We start from the raw sequence: 22,414 nt of genomic DNA, 5'->3' as shown, positions 1-22,414 counted from the left end.
ATCCCTCAGGGGCGGGAGGCAACCTGGCAATCAGGGGAAGGCAACACCCCATCACACCTCTGCTGCTGCCACTGCCAGCAGTGCAAGCCTTGGCCGGCCCTGGTTACCTGAGCCTTGGGTAGCCCTGGGCGGCTGGGAAGCCACCATGCTAAGCTTGCCTGTGCCTCAGGCTGGCCCTGGGTGGCTGGGGGGGCTGAGGGGACTGGGGGACTCTGCACACCTGCCGCCCCGGTGGTGCTGAGGAGTCTGGGTGCTGCCATCTTTGTGGCTGTGGGCACCGCCATCTTTGAGGGCATGGCAGCCATTAGCATATTTCCTCCTTATTGGCTGTGGGCGCCGCCATCTTTGAGGGCATGGTGGTAAATTAGCATATTCCCTCCTTATTGGCTGTGGGCACTGCCATCTTTGTGATGGCACGAGGGTCAATTAGCATATTCCCTCTTTATTAGATAGGATGTTTGAGTTTTGCAAGTTTTGTTAAAAAAAATACAGGTAGCAGAATGAAGGTATTTCTCCTCTTCACCCCTTTGTCTTCACCCTTTCCCCTCTGCTACTGGGAGAGGGCCTTTTAGCAGAAGAATTCACCAGGATTTTTTGTGGGGCAGGGGATCTCTCCCAAGGGACTGGAGTACAGCCTCCTGGAGTGGATCCAGGGGTGCTCCAGGAGGCATCACCCCAATGGGCCAAGGGTTCTCAGCAGCTTCAACCCAGAAAGGTTGAGCAGGGACCCTGAGGGGAGGGGAGAGGGGCAGGAGAGGATGGGAGACCATTCAAGGTAGACCACGTAGGAGCTACAATCCAATCCCAGGAGAGCAGGAAAAAACATCCTCAGCACTTCCATGTGCTCATGATGGAGCAAGACAGAGACCTACTCATGATCTGTGAGCCTCCGGATCCCAAGGACACGGCAACACAGCCCATGAGCATTTTCAAAAGACGGCTGCCGCGTAAAACCTGTGTACCTCTGCCTGGTGGGACTCTTCCGGGTGACCTTTCTTTTCCTGCATTGCACTTTTTTTCTACTTTCTAATATTCCTGCATGAGACATGCATCGCTTATGTAATAAAAATTGTGTTTAAAAATATTAAGAACTTACGAAATGTCTCTAATACCTCCATCTCATATTTGGCAATAGACAAGTGCCGATTGGTCCCCAGGGGAGGATTTGGCTCCCTGCAAATCTGAAATGGCTGGGCTATTTTACTGTGGCAGTAAATGGTGCAGAGGTTGAAAGGATTATTGTGCTCTCTAGAAATTCTCTGAACTGCGCATCTCTTGTTTCTGGCCAGAGTATACTCCCTCGGGGGATGGTTTTGAGGTCAGATGCTGTTCAGAAGCTCTACCCATGAGCTGAGGAAAGGCAGCAGCTGGGATGAGGATCATGAACTTGCCAACTGGAAGAGTTCAGAGCTCTGTGAGCCTGAATTAACATGCCCGTACATAGGACCAGTCCTACGTTTATGGGTGCTCAGGAAATGGGGTGTACGCAAGAGGTTCCACATTTCTGGATGGCTGACATTTATTCAGATTCTTTTGGTTGTCCGAGCCCACATTTTAGAAAATCAGTCTAAAGCTTAGCTGCCTGATTTTCAGAAGCCTTATTGAACTCCAAATAGTAAATGCAATGGCTTTCTTCTTTCATTAGTGTCTTGCAAGCTATGGGATCACATTATAGGCCTCTCTCTCTCTCTCTCTCTCTCTCTCTCTCTCGTTGGAAGCTAAGGAAGAGCTACTGACTGGACATCTTTGGGCCTCAATTTCTCATGTGAAAAAGAGATGGTCAATTCAGTTTCAACAGTGCTTTCAGCCCCTGAGATTGCAGAGCAGAGGTTTGCTGAGCGTGGGCATAAGGAATTGTGTCATTTGATGGGTGAGTCAGACTAGGGCGTCAGGAAAATAATGTCTTCACAATCAACACCAGGGCCCAGGCAATTAAAAAACACATTTAGCTGACGGCTTGAGCGTCTGCTCCATTCGAAGGCTATATTCATGAAGAGGGACAGGATGACTCATCGGCCGGCTGTCACCTGAGGAACGAGGTTATACCCAGTTTCCTTGCTTTGATTCCAGGCGACGGACGGAAAGATCCTAATTTGGGTTTCCAAGGCAGTTTCCCCAGGCAAGAGCAAGCATGGCGTTGAACATTGACATTTTTTTTTTGTGGGAGCAAAATTAGATCACAGATGAGAAAAAGGCTTTAAAATTACACGAAACAACATTCAATGCGAAGGGATAGATCATCCTTGGTAATAGCATCATTGCTTGTGAATCACTCTCATGCTGATGTGCTTAGTAGCCTTGGAGCCATTGTTTTTTAGAGCTAGCCAACCCTGGGTGACTTGGCAAATATGGAAATTCTGCATCTGCAAGGCTGATCCGAATGTAGTGCTTTACAGTTTTCAAAGTGCTTTTCCGTGCAGCATCCTGGGAGCTGGGAGAGAGGGCACGGTGTTTTCCCAGGGTCTGCCTCAGGAAGGCTCGGTATTATAGAGCCAGGAGGGGTTCAGGCTGGTCATCCAACCCAGGACCAAATCTGCTGCTTCTCCCACCCATCACCCCCCCCACGCATAAACTCACACATACCACCCCAGAGCCGTGCTCCAGGGGACAGCCGAGGCAGGGATGAGAAGCAGAAGGCAGAGAGGAAAGCCGATATGTTCTGGAGATCACGGAACTGCTGCTCTTTCTGTCTCTACGTGCTGCTCAGAGCGCACATGGCCTTTCCAGATGGCTGCCCGTGGCTGGGTCTGTTCAGCTTCCCTTAGCCCCAGACACAGGCTGAGTCAGCCTGCTGCCGGGGTAGAAAGCACCCAATCTTTTAAGACGGAATCGCTTCCCCTGAAAGTGTGGTCTGGATGTTCCTGCGAAGGGTGGGAAGGCCCTCCCGGCCCTCCCAGAGCAGCACTGCCTGACCGAACCCTCCTGAGACTCCTGGCATTTCAGCTGCTGGCACTGCCCCTCTCCGATTACCAGAGGGGAGGGCTCTCAGGACCTGGGGCCCTCCGTGCAGTGCACACCTGAACTCTCCATCCGCTGCGGAGACTGCCTCAGAGCTGTGCCCAGACCCTTCCCACTCACGGCGGAAAGTGGAAGACAGCGCTGCCTGGCTGGGAATTTATAGAGGCTCAGAGAAAAGATGAACTGGCCCCCTTCCTGCATCTCTTTTTGCTGGATTTGCTTTGCTGCCTCCAGACTGAGAGGTAAGAGACTGGTGGGTGGGTACCCACCTCTGCTCACCTGGGGCCACTTCTTTGGTGGGAGGTGGGGTGGGCCAGGACACAGAACCTGTGATCTAGCTGTAGGGAGGTGTCCCGTGCTTCTTACTGACTTGCGCTGCCCGCCGTAGTGCAAGGTAGAAAAAGCCTCATCCTCCAAACCTTGTCCTAGCTGATGCTGGGTCGTCCCCATTCCAGTCCTCCGTCTGTTGTTCTTTGCCTTAGATACACACAGCGCTGAGTGTTGATCAGGTCCCTCTTTTTGAGCAGTTGTAGGAGCAGCAGATGGGAAATACGCTCAGAAGTTATTTAATGACCTTTTCGAAGATTATTCCAATGCTCTTCGTCCAGTAGAAGACACAGACAAGGTCCTGAATGTCACACTGCAGATTACACTTTCCCAGATTAAGGACATGGTGCGTACACAAAGTGGTGACTCTTCGGCATGTTGCTTAGAAGAAACTAACAGTACTTTTCTTTTTTTTTTTTTTAAATTTCTTTATCGATTAAGGTATCACATATTTGTCCTCATCCCCCCATTCCCATCCCAAACCCCTCCCCACGCATGCCCCCACCCCCCTGTTGTCCTTGACCACTGGTTAAGCTCATATGGATGCACACAAGTCCTTTGGTTGATCTCTCCCCTTTATTCCCACCCTCCCTCCTAACAGTACTTTTCAAAGAGATGTTTTAACTGGGAATTTGAGAGGGGAGGAGAACAGACAGCTCTGTGCGCAAGCTGGTGGGAGAGGGGGATCCCAAGGGAAGGAAGCGTTCTACGAAATTAATTTTGCTAATTGTTACCTAACCCGGCCATTAACAGTAATAGTCTTAGATCATCTAAAGAAAGACGGTGTTACATATTGCACGATGGCATTTCTACGAAATGTCCAAAAGAGGCAAACCCACAGAGAGAGCAGAGTATTGGTTGCCAGGGGTGGTGGGAAGGACAGAGGAGTAGAGGGTGTCTGCTTGACAGTCTTAGGGTTTCTTTCTTTTTTTAAAAAAATATATTTTATTGATTTTTTACAGAGAGGAAGGGAGAGGGATAGACAGTTAGAAACATCGATGAGAGAGAAACATCGATCAGTTGCCTCTTGCACACCTCCTACTGGGGATGTGCCCGCAACCAAGGTACATGCCCTTGACCGGAATCAAACCTGGGACAAGCTGACGCTCTATCCACTGAGCCAAACTGGTCGGGGCTTAGGGTTTCTTATAATGTTCTGGAATTAGATAGTGGTGATGGGTGCACAGCACTGCGAATATTCTGGAAGCCACCGAATGATTAAAATGTAGATCTCCTTTAAAGTGGTTAAAATGGTGAGTTTTATGTTATGTGCATATTATGTAATGTGCATTTTATTCCAATTTAAAAAACACAAAGGTAGTGATTTAATATGCCATACCTTATTTACTGCTTATATGTGTTCAATCACACAAAGTTGTGAATCTTGATTTTTCTTCTGTCCATTGTAAATATTACCTGACTTTCTCATTCAAATGAATCACCTGATAATTATTTTTTGGAGAAAATTGGGCAGTGTATTCATGCAAAAATCTGATGTCTTAAATACTTGCCCACTTAACATTCCAAACACTAAATAAAGCAGAAAAAATATGGCCTTGGCAGTCAGTCAAGGAGCTAGACTGAGAGAGCTCTCACTTACTGAAAACAGAGCAGTACTCTTGGAATTCCGCATGAAGAACAAGTGTTCTAGAGATGGAGGGCGCCAGCCGAGGTGTCCACTGGACAAAATTACATCTGGGTCAATTGTGCAGGACGAGAGAAACCAAATTCTGACCGCCTACTTATGGATCCGCCAAACCTGGCATGACGCCTACCTCTCGTGGGACCGGGACCGGTATGACGGCCTGGACTCCATCAGGATCCCCAGCGACCTGGTGTGGAGGCCGGACATTGTCCTGTACAACAAGTAAGTGCGATTCAGTGCTTTCTCGGGAATGGACTTGTCGATGTAACTGGATTTAAACCTAATGAAGAAGGAATGTGTAAAACATGTGTAAGTCACCTGGCCAGTGTTGCTCCGTGGTTGAGCATCGAGCCCGGAACCACGAGGCCATTGGTTCAATTCCCGGTCAGGACATATGCCCGGCGTGGGGGGCTCCATCCCCTGGGTGGGGCGTGCAGGAGGCAGCGGATCAATGATTCTCTCTCATCATTGATGTTTCTCTCTCTCTCCCCCTCTCCCTAATGCTCTGAAATCAATTAAGAAACGATGTTCCATCACTTAAAAAACAAAACGAAACAAATCATGCGTAAGTCAAGTGTCAATTTCTGTTCCTAGGCCCTAAGATAATGGTCATAAAAATCTTAGATGATAAGATGATAGTTCATAAAGGCTTGGAGCTACATTCCCCTCTTCAGGTAAGAACTGTATAGAGGCTGTATTCGTTTGCTAGGGCTACTGAGACAAAGCACCTCAAACTGGGGGCGGGAGGCAGGGGCTTAACCAATAGAAATGTGTTAGCTCACAGTTCTGGAGGCTAGAAGTGCATGGCAGGGTAAGGTGCCAGCCAGGATGGTTCCTTCTGAGGGTCCTGCGGAAGAATCTGTGCCCGGCCTCTCCCCTGGCCTCTGGCGGTTGGTACCAGTCTTTGTTGTTCTCTGACGTACAGAAGCATCACCCGATCTCTGCCTCATCTTCCCGTGGCATTTTCTCTGTACTGTCTGGGTCACATGTTCCCTTTTAATATGTTTTCTTCTTTAATTGATATCAGAGAGAGGAAGGCAGAGGGAGAGAAAGATAGAAATATGGATGAGAGAGAAACACTGGGGACTGAACCAGCAACCTAGGCATGTGCCCTGACTGGGAATCAAACCAGTGACCTCCCGGTGCCTGAGGCGATGCTCAACCAACTGAGCCACAGGGGCCAGGCACACAAGTTTCCTTTCATAAGGACACCAGCGGTGCTGGATTAAGTATCCACCATACCTCATCTTAACTAACTACATCTGTAATGACTCTATTCTGAATAAGGTCACATTCTGAGGTGCTGAGGGCTAGGATTTCAACATATGAATATTGAGAGGGATACAATTCAACACATAATAGTGGTGTTCCCTTCTCCAAGGTCGCGTATCAAAAACAATGATGCTACTAAGATTAAATCGGGATGGACCAGCTGGAAGCTGGCCTGTGGATTTTGGACTTTGTATGGAGAGGAGGATGAACGAGGTTATAGGGTCACCCGTTGGCTGATCTCAGAGCAAGGGGCCTTGAGTAAACGTAGGTAAGGCTTATGTTTCTCAAACTGTAAAGCACACACGAATCACCCGAGGAGCTTATCAAAATACAGATTCTGATTCAGTGGGTCTAGGGTAGAGTTTTTTATTCTGCATTTTTATAAGCTCCAGATGTTAGAGCTGCTGGCCCGTGGACCACATTTTGAGAAGGAGCCAGCTTGTTCTGTCACAATTCAGGCTCAGTTGCTCCACCTATTGTCGAAGGAGCTTCCATCTCTTTTTATTCAGGAACTCAAGTTTCTGTGGGCTGGGAAAGGCTCCTCTTGGGCTCAGAACAAGGTGAGTGAGGGGCAGCTCAGGGGATCTCTCCTAAGAGAGAGCTCAGCCTGCCAGTGGGCACGAGTGCCCCATCAGGAAGCCACTCTGGTGGGATGGATTGTGGGATTGAGTGAACAGACAAGTCTATGCTGAGGGTCCAGACGCTCTGGCGACTGACAGAACTGGCTGACTCACTGTTCTCTCCTTCCCTAGCCCGCTCCTCCGGTTCCGGGAGGGGGGGTGCGGAGTCTCACAGCCCCCACCGGGAAAGACCTGCATTGATGACTAAGATCAGCTCAGTCTTTGATCAGCTCCAGAAGGGGACGAGGGGCTGCCGGAGGGCACTAAGGGGCTGAGGAAAGGGAAGAAAACAGGGAAACAAACGACATATCCTCAGGGTCATCCTGTTCTGTCGACCTCCATTGTGAAAGCTGGTCCCTGTAATTTTTCATATCCTGGTTGAGAACATGGAGCCCAGGTAGAAACACAGGGAAGGGGAAGAGAAGAAAGTAACATATATTGGACACATACTATGGGTCAGGCAGAGTTGGGGCTTTACGAAGGGCGGTAGACAGAATAACCACCCCCAGAATGTCCACACCCTAATCCCGGAAACCTGTGATTATGTTACCTTACGAGGCAGAGGGGACTTGGCAGGTGTGATTACAGGAAGGCTGTGAGTGAGGAGATTACCCAGCTGGGCCCAGTGTAAACAGGAGTTCTTATAAAAGAGGGACCGGAGGGTCAGAGTGGGAGATGCCATGAAGGAAGCAGAGGACAGACAGAGTGATGCCCTGCTCCATGGCATGCAGGCAGCGCTAGGATCCGGAAAAGACGAGGAAATGGACGGTCTTTCAGAGCCTCCACAGGAGTGCAGCCTTGTCTACATCTTGATTTTAGGATTTCTGACCTCTAAGAACTATAGAGATGTTAAATTTGTATTGTTTAAGATACTAGGTTTATGGAAATTTGTTACCATAGCAATAGAAATTAATACATATAATTTACTTAATATAATGTTTAAAAAGAAACTTTAAAGTATTATACTCCTTACTTTTATAGGTGAGATGTAACTTGCTCCAGGTTATAAAACCTGAACCAGGTTTTGAACCAAAATCTCTTGGTGATATTTCTATGATGTCATGACACTTTCTAAAGGAGAATGTGCCTCAATTATTCAAGCAACCCATTTACCTACTTACCTACCTCTGTTTGTCAAATCTTTTTTCTATGCAAAGCATTCTGTAGTGTGTTGAAGAACCAATTAGGATTTTAAAACTCAGTCTCTGGCCCGGCTGGTGTGGCTCAGTGGTTGAGAGTTGACCTATGAACCAGGAGGTCATGGTTCCATTTCCTGTCAGGGCACATGCAGGCTCAATCCCCAATGTGTGAGGGGGTATGTGTGCAGGAAGCAGCCGATCAATGACTCTTTCATCATTGATGTTTCTATCTCTCTCTCTCTATCTTCCTTCCTCTCTGAAATCAAATATATATATTTGAGGAAGGAAGATAGAGAAAGAGACTATATATATATATATATATATATATATATATATCCCAAACGATGGACATTTTATCTGACAAGAGAGGCAGGGAAGGCTTCTCATAGGAGGTGAGTCTTTTTAAAAATTTATTTAAAAATTTTATTTAACTCTTACAGTTGACATGAATAGTGTTTTAAGAGGTGGGTCTTGAACAATGTATTAGATTTGTTCATGCAAAATATTATAGATAGAAGAAAGGGTTTGAGTGAAGGAGGGAAACTCACAGGATGCGTTAGGGTTTCAGCCTTGGTTGGTGGAGTGTGAGTGAAGGAGACCGTGGGAGACATCAGGCGGGAAAGGGGGATGGGAGAAAATCATGGAACATCTGGGACACTAAACTAAGGAGGTTTGGGAGTATTTGGTGGACAATAAGAAACCATTGCAAGTTTTGAGCTATAAAACATGATCAGAGAAACCAGGGAGATAAAACAATAAGATACTGGTCTTGAAGTAAATAAATAGGAATGCCTTTAAACTCTTCCCTCTGGCTTCTGGGGAGCACCAGTGGGCCATTAAAGGGCGAAAAGAAAGTTAGGTCAGAACATGCTGCCTTTCTATAGAGTTATCTTTGACTGTCTGTCCCTGGACAGAAGGTCATAACTCCTATTATGACTTGATCAGCAGTCAATATGCCTTGCAATGGTGGTGGAGAAAGAGTTATCCCCTAAAGGAAATTAAAAATTCTGTACCCCAAAATGTCAGGCATAAATTTTGACAAAGCAAAAAGAACATTTATCCAGATTAAATTATTATATCTTAAATTATGGGTGAATAAAAATTTTTCCATGTTTTCCAAAAGTTCTACTACACATGTAAAACTTTTCCAACAGCAACAAAAAGTTGCCTTAATATTCTTGTGCCTAAAGTTAACAAAATCAGGTGAGCAGAACCTCCCTTTCAGATTTTAGCTTTGACAGGTTTACATTTTGTCTGGATTTATAAGTCATTATACCTGGACCAGCAGAGTGGCATTGAAAATAGAGAGGAAGGGACATAAAACAGAGATGCTTTTAAGGAAGAGTCCAAGACAGCTTGCCCCTCACTAATCACAGGAGCTGGAAGGAAAAGAGAAAATTAGAGTTGATTTCAGATTTTCATGCCAAAGTAACAGGGAGAATGGTGACCCATTGCCAAAGACATTAACGTGATGGACACAGGGTGGTGAGCTGTCTGGAATAGGAAGGTGGTGAGTTATTCCAGCAAGCTGCTTTCATTTTCTTCCTCTAACTTTCAGGGCCGACGATGAATCCTCCGAGCCTGTGAACACCAATGTGGTCCTGCGGTATGATGGGCTGATCACCTGGGATGCACCGGCCATCACCAAAAGCTCCTGTGTGGTGGATGTCACCTACTTCCCCTTTGATAGCCAGCAGTGCAACCTGACCTTTGGTTCCTGGACCTACAATGGCAATCAGGTGGACATATTCAACGCCCTGGACAGTGGGGACCTCTCCGACTTCATTGAAGATGTGGAGTGGGAGGTCCACGGCATGCCTGCGGTGAAGAACGTGATCTCCTATGGCTGCTGCTCTGAGCCTTACCCCGATGTGACGTTCACTCTCCTCCTGAAGAGGAGGTCCTCCTTCTATATCGTCAACCTCCTCATCCCCTGCGTCCTCATATCTTTCCTGGCTCCCTTGAGCTTTTATCTCCCTGCAGCCTCTGGGGAAAAGGTCTCCCTGGGAGTGACCATCCTGTTGGCCATGACTGTATTTCAGCTCATGGTGGCAGAGATCATGCCGGCCTCAGAAAACGTCCCGCTGATAGGTGAGTTCGAGTGTCTTACACTTTGAGCCCAACTTTGTAGCGACCGTAGTGGTATGTATGCCTTTAAACTTATAACAATTAGGCCAGCTTCACACTCAGGCTGCCACATACCTCATTTAGTGTCTTCCGTTGGCATCTTCGAATACAGGCGTGTCTGTTGCAAACAAAACTGGCCTTGTGGTCTCCAGATTGACCCAAAAGAAGATTGAGAGGCAATAGAGTTTAGAGCAATGGTTCTCAAAGGGTGGTCCCCAGACCCACAGCATCAGCATCTCCTTTAGAAACGCAAATTCTCAGGGCCAACCCTAGACCCAATGAATTAGAGACCATGGGGGTGAGGGCTGGCTTCTTTTTTAACAAGGCTTCTGGGTGATTTTGAATGTAAGGCCTTGAGTTTTTTGAAGTCAAAGAAGTCTACATTTGAACTCTGACGTCACCATTCATTCCTTGATCAATCTTTGACAAGTTATTTAATCTTTGCGTCTCTGCTACCTCATTGGCAAAATTCATGGAACTGCTACCTCATGTGTCATTGCTTAGCTCAGAACCTGGCATATGATAAGTACTGAGTAAAGAGTGACTCTTTTTGTCTTTTCACATCACAAGGGCTCTCTTCTTTGGAAGAATGGTAAACGTGTTAGAAATGAACTGGATTTTTAAGCCTGCCTTCTACCCTTAAAAAAATAATTCTCAAACTTTATTGGGTATAGTAGGTGTGGGAGGGCTAGTAACAATGCAGGTTCCTATATCCAAAGAGTTTAATTTAGCAATCTTGGGCAAGATTTGAGAATCTGAGGTGATTCTAAAGTGGATCACATTTTAAAAAATCTGCAATAATGAACTATCCGCCTATGGGTAGAGTGTAGACCAGTGATGGCGAACCTATGACATGTGTGTCAGCACTGACACGCGTAGCCATTTCTGATGACACGCGGCTGCTGAGGTTTATTAAATACAATTATACATAACAATTATACATTTATGTTATTTAAACTATAAATATCGCGAAATAATGTTTTTTCCTCAAAGTGACACACTACCCGAGTTATGCTCAGTTTTTTGGTGAAGTTTGACACACCAAGCTCAAAAGGTTGCCCATCACTGCCCTTGAGTATTTGGGGGGTAGATATATTTGATTAATTCCACTTCTTTTTTTTTTTTTTTTTTAATATTTTTATTGAGGTATTATATGTGTACATATCTTACTATTACCCCCCCCACCCCACACCCACACATGCCCTCCCCCCCCCAGAGTTTTGCGTCCATTGTTTATGCTTATATGCATGCATACAAGTCCTTCGTTTGATTTCATAACTCCCCCACCTTTCCCAAACTTTCCCCCTGTACTTTGAAAGTCTGTTTGATGCTTTACTGTCTCTGTATCTATCTTTTTGTTCACCACTTTATAATGTTCTTTACTATCCCTAAATGAGTGAGATCATGTGGTATTTTTCTTTCATTGACTGGCTTATTTCACTTAGCATAATGTTCTCCAATTCCATCCAGGTTGCTGCAAATGATGAGAATTCCTTCTTTTTTATGGCAGCATAGTATTCCATTGTGTAGATGTACCACAGTTTTCCGATCCAGTCATCTGCTGATGGGCACCTAGGCTGTTTCCAAATCTTAGCTATTGTAAATTGTGCTGCTATGAACATAGTGGTGCATATATCCTTTCTGATTGGTGTTTCTAGTTTCTTCGGATATATTCCCAGGAGTGGGATTACTGGGTCAAATGGGAGTTCCATTTTCAGTTTTTTGAGGAAACTCCATACTGTTCTCCACAGTGGCTGCACCAGTCTGCATTCCCACCAGCAGTGCACGAGGGTTCCTTTTTCTCCGCATCCTCGCCAACACTTGTTGTTTGTTGATTTGTTGATGATAGCCATTCTGACAGGTGTGAGATGGTACCTCATTGTTGTTTTGATTTGCATCTCTCGGATAATAAGTGACTTTGAACATGTTTTCATGTGTCTCTTGGCCTTCCTTCTGTCTTCTTTTGAAAATATTCTGTTTAGGTCTGTTGCCCATTTTTTTATTGGATCATTTATCTTCCTCTTATTGAGTTGCATAAGCTGCCTGTAGATGTTGGAGATTAAACCTTTATCAGTGATAGCATTTGCAAATATGTTTTCCCATGCAGTGGGCTTTCTTGTTGTTTTGTTGATGGTTTCTTTTGCTGTAAAAAAGCTTTTTATTTTGATGTAGTCCCATTTGTTAATTTTCTCTTTAGCTTCCATTGCCCTAGGGGCAGTGTCAGTGAAGAAGTTCTTGTGGCATATGTCTGAGATTTTGTTGCCTGTGGATTCCTCTAGTATTTTTATGGTTTCCCGTCTTATGTTTAAGTCCTGTATCCATTTTGAATTTATTTTTGTGTATGGTGTAAGTTGGTGATCTAGTTTCATTTTTTTGCATGTATCTGTCCAGTTTTCCCAGCACCATTTATTGAAGAGACTGTCTTGACTCCATTGTATGTTCATGCCTCCTTTGTCAAATATTAATTGAGCATAGTGGTTTGGGTCGATATCTGGGTTCTCTATTCTGTTCCATTGATCAATATGTCTGTTCTTGTGCCAGTACCAGGCTGTTTTGAGAACAGTGGCTTTGTAATACAGCTTGAAATCTGGTATTGAGATCCCACCTACTTTATTCTTCTTTCTGAGGATTGCTGAGGCTAGTCGGGGTCTTTTTTTATTCCAGATGAATTTTTGGAGAGTTCTTTCTAGGTCTGTGAAATATGCTGTTGGTATTTTGATGGGGAGTGCATTGAATCTGTAGATTGCTTTGGGTAGTATGGACATTTTAATGATGTTGATTCTACCAATCCAGGAACATGGTATGTTCTTCCATCTGTTTACTTCTTCCTCTATCTCTTTTTTCAGTGTCCTGTAGTTTTCTGCGTATAGGTCTTTTACCTCCTTAGTTAAGTTTATTCCTAGGTATCTTAATTTTTTTGGTGCGATGGTAAATGGGATTGCTTTTTTAGTCTCTCTTTCTGTAAGTTCATTATTGGTGTATAGAAAAGCCATAGATTTCTTGGCGTTAATTTTGTATCCCGCTACATTGCCGAATTCCTTTATTAAGTCTATTAGTTTTTTGATGGAATCTTTTGGGTTTTTTATGTACAATATCATGTCATCTGCAAATAAGGACAGCTTCACTTCTTCTTTTCCAATTTGGATGCCTCTTATTTCTTCTTCTTGCCTAATTGCGATAGCTAATACTTCCAGTACTATGTCAAACAGGAGTGGTGAGAGTGGGCATCCCTGTCTTGTTCCTGTTCTTAGGGGAAATGGTTTTAGTTTTTGCCCATTGAGTATGATGTTTGCTGTGGGTTTATCATAAATAGCTTTTATTATGTTGAGGTATGAGCCTTCTATTCCCACCTTGTTGAGAGTTTTTATCAAGAAAGGGTGTTGGATTTTGTCAAATCTTTTTCTGCATCATAATAATCTGGCCACTCAGTGTATGTATATCTATATTAGAGGCCCAGTGCATGTATTCGTGCATGGGTGGGATCTGGCCAGCCTGGCCAGGGGGAGGGGACATGGGCAGTTGGCTGGCCTGCCTGCTGGTTGAACTCCTGGCCAAGGGGAAAATTTGCATATTAGCCTTTTATTGTATAGGATATACACTGACTGGCCAGATTATTATGCGTTCAGAGATCATAATAATCTGGCCACTCAGTGTATAGCTTCCTTACAAAAAGTGTTTGTTTTTTTTAGCCAAACATGAGGACAGTTTTAAGCTGACTTGGTTGTTGATATTTTTCAGGCAAATACTACATAGCCACGATGGCCTTGATCACAGCCTCCACTGCCTTGACCATTATGGTGATGAATATCCACTTCTGTGGGGCTGAGGCCCGGCCAGTGCCACAGTGGGCCAGGGTGGTTATACTGAAATACATGTCCAGGATCTTGTTCGTCTACGACGTGGGTGAGAGTTGCCTTAGCCCCCGCCACGACAGGGAGCGAGGCCGCCTCACGAAGGTTTATGGCAAACTTCCAGAGGCTAATCTGAAAACAGCCAGGAACAAAGACCTTCCCAGAAAGAAGGAAATGAACAAACTCTTAAAGAATGATTTGGGGTACCAAGGTGAGACCCCTCAGGATGCTGACAATTACTGTGCACGGTACAAAGTGCTGACGAGGAATATCCAATACATTGCCAAGTGCCTCAAAGACCACAAGGCCACCAATTCCAAGGGGAGTGAATGGAAGAAGGTTGCGAAAGTCATAGATCGATTCTTCATGTGGATTTTTTTCATTATGGTGTTTGTGATGACTGTTTTGATCATAGCAAGAGCAGATTAATGAGCATGTGGTATGTGGGAATAAAGTAATAGAATTCTCTGTGATCTACACTAATAATTCCTCCAAGTCTTCTCCATTTTAATTACAGAAGTACTTTTACCAGTTCAGTTGCATTTGGCTGCAAATAGATCTTTGGTTTATTTCTTCCTGCTCTCTCCCCTTCCCCCTTCCCTCTGAGATTCATCAGTCTGTTCCATGTTTCCATGCCTGTGAGTTGAGCATCTGCCCCCTGGTGGTCAGTGCATGTCATAGCTACTGGTAGAACAGTCACTTAGGCTTTTATATATATAGATTCATTTTGTTCAGTAGATTCCACAAAGAAGTGAGATCATGTGATATTTGTCTTTCTCAATTTGGCTTATTTCACTTAGCATAATAGTCTCCAAAAGGTAAGAGATTCCTCTTAGTAGTCTCTTCTTATCCTTTGTGATAAGGATCTTCTCTTTTTATCCTTGTGTACAGTGAAGGGCATAGCACAAAGTCACTAGTCACTAAACAATCACTGAATGGATGAGTGAGTGAAAGGAAGAGCTGTAGGAGGGTCCAACAAAGAGCTAGAGAAGTGAGGACTGCAACAGGGTGCCTATTCTATCCCACATTAAAAACAAACAAACAAAAAAGCACACCAGATGGATTAAAGAGTTGGATGTAAAAATAAACAAAAAGCTTATAAGAAAATATAGGAGGATTTCTAAATAAAATTCTCCACCTCGCCCGGCCAGTGTAGCTCAGTGGTTGAGTGTGGATCCATGAACCAAGAGGTTGCTGGTTCAATTCCAGGTCAGGGCACATTCCCAGGTTGCAGGCTGGATCCCAGGGGTGGGGGTCATGCAAAAGCAGCTGATCAATGATGTCTCGCTCTCATTGATCTTTTTATCTCTCCCTCTCCCTCTAAAAATCAATAATAATAATAATAATAATAATAATAATAAATTTAAAAATTTTTTCCACCTCGCCCTAGCTGCTTTGGCTCAGTGGATAGAGCGCTGGCTTGTAGACAGAAGTGTCCTGGGTTTGATTCTGGTCAAGGGCACATGCCCAAGTTGCAGGCTTGATCCCCAGTAGGGGGCATGCAGTAGACAGCCAATCAATGATTCTCTCTCATCATTGATGTTTCTATCTTTCTCTCCCTCTCCCTTCCTCTTGGAAATCAATAAAAAAAAAAAAAGTAAAATAATTCTCCACATGAATAAATTTTGAGATGTGGCTGCTATGAAAGAGAAGTGCAGGGCCCTCTGGAGGAGATAGCAAAGGGGGACTGGTTGGATTGGGCTGAGGAAGTGGTGCTCATAAGAGATCTGACGGGGAGGAGCTGGGAAAGGCCAGGCTGCAGGCAGTGAGTGGGAAGGACAGAGTTCAAGCTCCAGGGCAGAGGAGAGCTTTTCTTATTTGAGAAAGAGAAAGGAGGCCCGAGAGTCAGAGCAGTGTGATGGAATCGTGACCTGCAGAGACACAGAACAAGGCCGGGTCAGGCAGAGCCTTGCAAAGTTTCAAAAACATCAGTGACTCTGTTTATTGTCTGACGGTCTTGGTGCTCTGGGGTGTGCCAGGGTTTGTTGAGGTCCTGACCTTTGTTCTTTCTCCTTCGTCAGACTGTCTACTTCTCCATCAGCTCATTGCTCAAACCAACACTTGCCAAACCAGCCACAGGCAAACCTGGCAGATGGACTGTCTTGGTCAAACCAGAAACACAGGTTTTGGAATGTCTTGAGCAACAGTGGTGAGGCCCCTTGTAATGCCATCAACTCCAGAGGCTCACAAAGAACTCTCTACCTGTGTCTTCCCTCCGCTTAGATCACACCTTTGAAGAAGGCTGTGGAAACCTCACAAGCGTGTAAATATAGTCAAGCCCCTCCAACCCTTAAAAAATAAACCCCATGATAAAACCTCCCTGCCTTTCTCTTTACCGTCCCCAGCCAAGGTTTCTCCCCCTATTGTTCAGGGTTCCAGCAAGACATGGATGGTGTGTGCAGATTAGGATAATTCATGGCAAGTTTAATAAAGAACTCTTGTTTGTAGTATGTAGCGAAACACAAGGGGTGATAGAAGACACCAGAACTAGCAGAGCACTCCGAGGCCTGAAAGAAGGAGGAAGGTTGCCTGAACCCAGCTGGAGAGAGCTGTAACCTGGGGTTGAGTGAAGGAAGCAGACTCTGTAAGGAAGGAATTAGGGGACTGTATGTCCCCACCTCACTCTCCATCTTCCCTCCAATCTCCAGGGCTCACTGGTGGCCAAACTCAATGGAGTCATGGGAACCTTTTGATGTTGCCTTATATCTGGGACAGGGAGCAACTGAAACTGCTCTAGCCAAATTCACTGTATGGTAATTGCCAAATCCACTGGATATGTCTGAGGCCTCTCTACTGCCTTCAACACAACTGACCACTTCCTCCTTCTTGAACCCTTTCTCTCTTACCTTCTGTGTTACTATTGTCTGCTTCTTAAATGGCTCATTCTCAGAAACCCTGGCTGGCTCCAGTTCCTCCTTTTCTGGCAAAGTTTGATGTCCCTCAGTGTTCCGTCCTCAGCTCTCCTCCTCCATGCCTTTTACAATTACACTAGAGGCCCAATGCATGAAACTCGTGCAAGAGTAGGCTTTCCTTCCCCCGGCTGCCGGCACCAGCTTCTCTGTGGCACCTGGGACCTGGGCTTCCCTTGCAGCCCCGGCTTCGTCTGAAAGGTCATCCGGTCTAATTAGCATGTTACGCTTTTATTATTATAGATATATCCTGATGGTTCTCAGAACCATTGTGCAGTCTTGTGCTCTGCTTAGCTCCAAACCCAGTATAATCTTCATGCCAACTGAGTATCACACCTAAATGTCTCATAGACTTTCAAATTCAACATGTTCCAAACTAAGCGCATTATCTACGTTGCCATTCAAGTCTACTCTTCCTCCTGTGTTTCTGTGTTATTTAGCTGCACCAACACCAACTCTACCACCCAGGCTAAAAACCAGGCAGTCATTCTGGATGCTTACCTAACCCAGCATAAAGCCTGTCACTGACCCTGTCAATTCTACCTGCTAAGTGGTTTTCAAATCTGTCCTCTTCTTGCTATACCCTTTATTGCTTTATTTCAGGTCTCTGTCATTTTTTCCTGGGCTATTGCAGTAGTCCTTCAACTGAGCCTTCTGTCTCCAGTTTCTTCCCTTTCTATTCCATCTTCTTCCCCAATGCCAAACTGATCTTGTGACTCTCCCACCCAAAACTTTTAAATGGCTAATTAAATACCTACACGTTGGATAGAGTCCCACTTCCTTAATACGATATAGCAGAGATTAAAAATGTGTATACTTGTGCTTTCTTTTTTGCTGCTCTACTAAGAGGTGTTCCTTTGTTCATTCACTCCAAGGCTATAATTCATCTTTTTGGCATAGAAAGGAACCACCCTGCTATCTCTTGCAAGAGAAGCAATCAGACCTTTTCTGTTGTGAGAGTCTGAAACCTCTGGGAGCAATTGGGGTCTTCATCATGAGAAGGTTGATAGAAATAAGACTTTGGGTGTTTGATGGTTCAAAAAGGAGGAGCGAAGCTGATTTCCCACCTTGGGCATGTGACTCAGGCTGAGCTAGACATAGACCCTCAACTGAGACCTTGACTCTTAAAGTTTATGTGGAACAATGAATACTAAATACCAAAAGCCAAGAAAAATCTGCAAAAGAACACTGTGAGAAATACTTGCCTGAGGAGATATTAGAGGCCATGATAAGCACATCAAATTAGGATTAGGCTAGAAATAGACAAAAGCAAGCAAGCAAAAACCAAATAAACAAACAAAAATCAGTGAAAAGGAGTTGAGAAGTCAGACATTCTCAGTGTAAGTGCGAATTTGATACATGACACTGAGGGTAGTTTGAATCAGTGGGGAAAGGCTATCTATTAAAAAATAAATGGGACCTCTATCTTAAATATTAATTCAAGACAGATTAAAGACTTAAATGTAAAAAGCAAAATCAGCCCTGGCCTGTGTAGCTCAGTTGGTTGAGCATTGTCCTGTGCATCAAAAGGTTGCAGGTTCAATTCCTGGCCAGTGTAGCTGGGACACAATGACCAGGTTGCAGGTTCGGTCCCCAGTTGGGGTGTGTGCAGGAAACAGCTGATCAATGTTTCTCTCTCTCCCTCTCCCTTCCTCTCTCTAAAAAAATCAATTAAAAACATTATTTTAAAAATCAAACAATGGAAATCCTGTACGAAAACTAGGTTATCAGCAAGATGGTGGAATAGGAGATTCCCCTACACACATCTCCCCTGAGCAACAAGAATTTGGCAGCCATCCATAGTGCCTTTGTGGGAGTGCTGTGGGATCCAGATAGGAGACTGTAAAACCCTGATGGAGCTGAGGAGAGCCATTTTGAGATGGCAGGCACATGGCCAGATGGCAAACTCACCAACTGTAGTCCTGGCTACAGAATTGGAAACAGCTGGTTGGCCCTGCCACCAGCACCATCTGCCAAAGGACCCCACAGGAGACGCCCATCTGGTAGGTGTGGCCTATCAACCTCAGACTGACTGCAGATCCTGAAATGGCCCATAACTGGGCTCTAGCCTCTCTCAGGCAGGAGCAGTCTTGCTTGCCCAGGGATCCTGTGGGAGACATCCTCTTCTGGATCCTCCAAGGCAGGCCCCCAACCTTGGTCTAAATACAGATTCTAAAACAGACCTACGGTTTGGTTCCAGCTCCTCTCAGCCATGGTCTGGGGCCACTGTCTTCCCAGGAACTATAAGCCTCAAGGCACTTAAAAAAGAACAAACCAAGCCCAAAGTTAGCAGAAGGAAGGAAATAACAAAGATTAGAGCAAAAATAAGTGAAATAGAGACAATAGAAAAGATCAACAAAACTGAAAATTGGTTTTTTGAAAAGATAAACAAAATGACAGACCTTTATCTAGAATCTAGATTAACCAAGAAAAAAAGAAAGTGGACTCAAATAAATAAAATTACAAATGAAGGTGGAGACATTGCAACTGATATTACAGAAATACAAAGGCTCATAGGAGACTGCCGTGAATAATTACACAACCAACAAATTGGACAACCTATAAGAAATTCCTAGAAACATACAATCTACCAAGACTGAATCCTGAAGAAATAGATAATCTGAAATGACCAACAACAAATAAGGGGATTGAATTACTAACCAAAAACCTCCCAATGAAGGAAGTGCATGGCCAGATGTCTTCACTGTGAATTCTATCAAACGTTTAAAGAATTAATATCAATCCTTCTCAAACTCTTCGAAAAAGTGAAGAGGAGAGAACGCTTTCAAATTTATTTTACAAAGTAGGCATTACCTTTACATCAAAGCCAGATAAGAATGTAGCAGGAAAATTACAGGCCAATATCACTGATGAACATAGATGCAAAATTCTTGGACAAAATTCTAGCAAACTGGATTCAACAGTACTTTAAAATTATCATGCATCATGATCAAGTGGGATTTATTCCTAGGATGCAAAACAATAAACACGATACACCACATTAGCAGAATGAGGGATTACAGTCTTCCTATTAAGTGTTCTTGCCATACACACACACACACACACACACACGGTAACTATGTGTGGGGATGGATGTATTAATTAACTTTATTGTGGTAATCAGTCCACAAGGTGTGCATATATTAAATCATCACCTGATATACCTTGAACACCATGGTACTACATATATATATATATAATTTTCACTAGTTAATTATACCTCAATAAAAGCTGTGGGAGGAAGAAAATTTAGGAGGTTACATATAAGTGTCACAGGAGATCCTGTTTTTAAAATTGAGTTATAATTGACATATAACATTATATTAGTTCCAGGTATACAATAGAATGTTTCTATATTTATATATATTGTGAAATGATCACCACAATAAGTCTAGTTAACATCTGTCTCCATAGTTACAAAATATTTTCTCTTCTGATGAGACTTTTAAGATCTACTTTCTTAGCAACTTTCAAATATACAAACAGTATTATTAACTATAGTCACCATGACTTATTTATTGAGATCTTCTTAACACCAGAGTTATAAAATCTATGAAAAAGCTAGAAATCAGGAGCTATAAAAGAAAAAATAAACATATTTGATTATATAAAAACTAAAAATTCCATATGATAAGTATAATGAATATAGTAAATGAAAAGTATAATGAATATAGTAAATGAAAAAGTCAAATGATAAAGAACAGACTTAGACATACCATTAATACTGCTATTAGCCATAACACTCTTACAAATTGATCAAAAAGTGTAAGCAACCCTATCAAAACAATGAAAAAACAATATGAAAAGGCAATTCACAGAAAAACAAATTAATATGACTAAAAAACATATAAAAAGTTGTCAGAACAAAGGAATAGTCCAGAAAATGCAAATTTAAAAAATGCTATGCCATTTTTCACCCAACTGGCAGGAAATATTAAAAAAGATCTTGACATCTATGGATAGGTAGGGGAAGGCAGGGCTACTCTTTCATACAACATAAATAGAAATGTGAAGTATTATAATATTTTCAGAATACATGCTAGCAACATTTTTAAGTATTAAAAGTATGTCCTAGAGAAACCAAGATGGCGGCATAGGTAAACACCTGAACTTGCTGCCTCGCAAACCACTTCAAAACTACAACTAAAAGACAAAACGGACATCATCCAGAACCACAGGAAGGCTGGCTGAGTGTAAATTCTACAAATAGAAGGGAAGAGAAAAGCACACTGAGACTCAGAGGAGGTGTGGAAGTAAAGTACAGAGGTACAGAGGTGCGTGGAGAGGGCTGGCAACTGAGGAGGCGGCTGCCTTTTTCAATCCGGAGGGAGACACAAGCTCCCGACTGCTCTGAACTCCAGTTTCGGGCGAGACACTGGGGACCCAGACTCACACGGGGAGAAACTGGACTGTCTGGCAGCGGGCGGAACTCGAGGGCAGCTTTCTCTCAGAGGTGCTTGCAGTGACTACCAAGGGACACTCAGAACCAGGGGCCTCTTAGGGCAGGGTTGATGGGAAGCCATTGCTGTTTGCTCAGCCCTGAGACTCCGCCCCATCCAAGCTGTGCGCAGAGGCTTTTGCATATGAATGGCCTGGTCCTTTAAAATCTAAACTTATCCAACGAACTGCAGCTGAGTCAGAGAGACCCAGAACATCCAAAGGAATGCCCAAAGCCCCACAGCAGCTTGCATTGCTTCACAGCTGGGCCTCATCTGGGCACCTCCAAAACCCAAACAAAGAAGAGGAATCTGCAGATCTCTCCGTAGCTTCTGCTGGGTGGCCTCAGGCAGAGGCTAAATTAGCACCTCCTTAGAGATCCAAGAGCTAGTGTACCCAGGGGTCAGAGCAGGACCATCCAGATTACAACTCCTCAGATCCATAAGGGACACACTCAGGGGGCAGACTCAGTGAGCACCAAAGCCCCACTGAAGCAAGTTTTGCCTCATAAGGGTGTCTCCAGCACAGAAGTTCTCCCATTGTAGACACAGCTAATCCTCACAGCCGATTGGCCTGGAGATCAATTCCTCCCAGTGATACCAACAACAATCAAGGCTTAACTACAACAAGACTGTGCACACAGCCCACAAAGGGGTGCACCAAGAGTGTCCACCTCAGGTAACTGGGAGGCTGAGCCACTGGGCCCTATAGGACACCTAGCACACAAAGCCACTCTATCAACTCAGGGAAGCAGCCAAGATGCGGAGACAAAGAAACAGGTCACAAATGAAAGAAATGGAAGAAAGCAAACTACTGGATATCGAGTTCAAAACCACGGTTATAAGGTTTTTCAAGAATTTTCTAGAAAAGGCCGATAAATTTAGCGAGACCCTCGAGGATATGAAAAAGGACCCACTAGAAATTAAGCATACACTGACTGAAATAAAGAATAATATACAGAGATCCAATAGCAGACTAGAGAATCACAAGAATCAAGTCAAAGATTTGAAATACAAAGAAGCAAAAAATACCCAACTGAAAAAGCAAAATGCAAAAAGAATACAAAAAGTTGAAGATAGTGTAAGCAGCCTCTGGGACAACTTCAAGTGTACCAACATCAGAATTATGG

At 44.1% G+C, this 22,414-nt stretch overlaps 1 protein-coding gene across 1 annotated transcript; it reads left to right on the top strand.

The window, feature by feature from the left end:
• Positions 1-3,136: 3,136 nt before the first annotated feature.
• Positions 3,137-14,368, top strand: CHRNA9 (cholinergic receptor nicotinic alpha 9 subunit). The gene is made up of 5 exons (XM_008140240.3): positions 3,137-3,200; positions 3,486-3,631; positions 4,998-5,152; positions 9,520-10,052; positions 13,827-14,368. The coding sequence occupies exons 1-5, from the start codon at positions 3,137-3,139 to the stop codon at positions 14,366-14,368; spliced, it is 1,440 nt and encodes a 479-aa protein (XP_008138462.2).
• Positions 14,369-22,414: the final 8,046 nt, after the last annotated feature.

Source organism: Eptesicus fuscus, chromosome 2 (genome assembly GCF_027574615.1).
Source record: "Eptesicus fuscus isolate TK198812 chromosome 2, DD_ASM_mEF_20220401, whole genome shotgun sequence".
Taxonomy (NCBI): Eukaryota; Metazoa; Chordata; class Mammalia; order Chiroptera; family Vespertilionidae; genus Eptesicus; species Eptesicus fuscus.
This window is presented reverse-complemented; position numbering and strand designations above follow the sequence as displayed.

What these genes read in the sequence shown, in the direction of transcription:
- CHRNA9 (XM_008140240.3), top strand. Translation starts at nt 3,137, where the DNA reads ATGAACTGGCCCCCTTCCTGCATCTCTTTTTGCTGGATTTGCTTTGCT. An exon ending in TGCTGCCTCCAGACTGAGAG is followed by an intron (nt 3,201 to 3,485) that starts GTAAGAGACTGG and finishes CTTTTTGAGCAG; the next exon opens with TTGTAGGAGCAGCAGATGGG. An exon ending in GACATTGTCCTGTACAACAA is followed by an intron (nt 5,153 to 9,519) that starts GTAAGTGCGATT and finishes TCTAACTTTCAG; the next exon opens with GGCCGACGATGAATCCTCCG.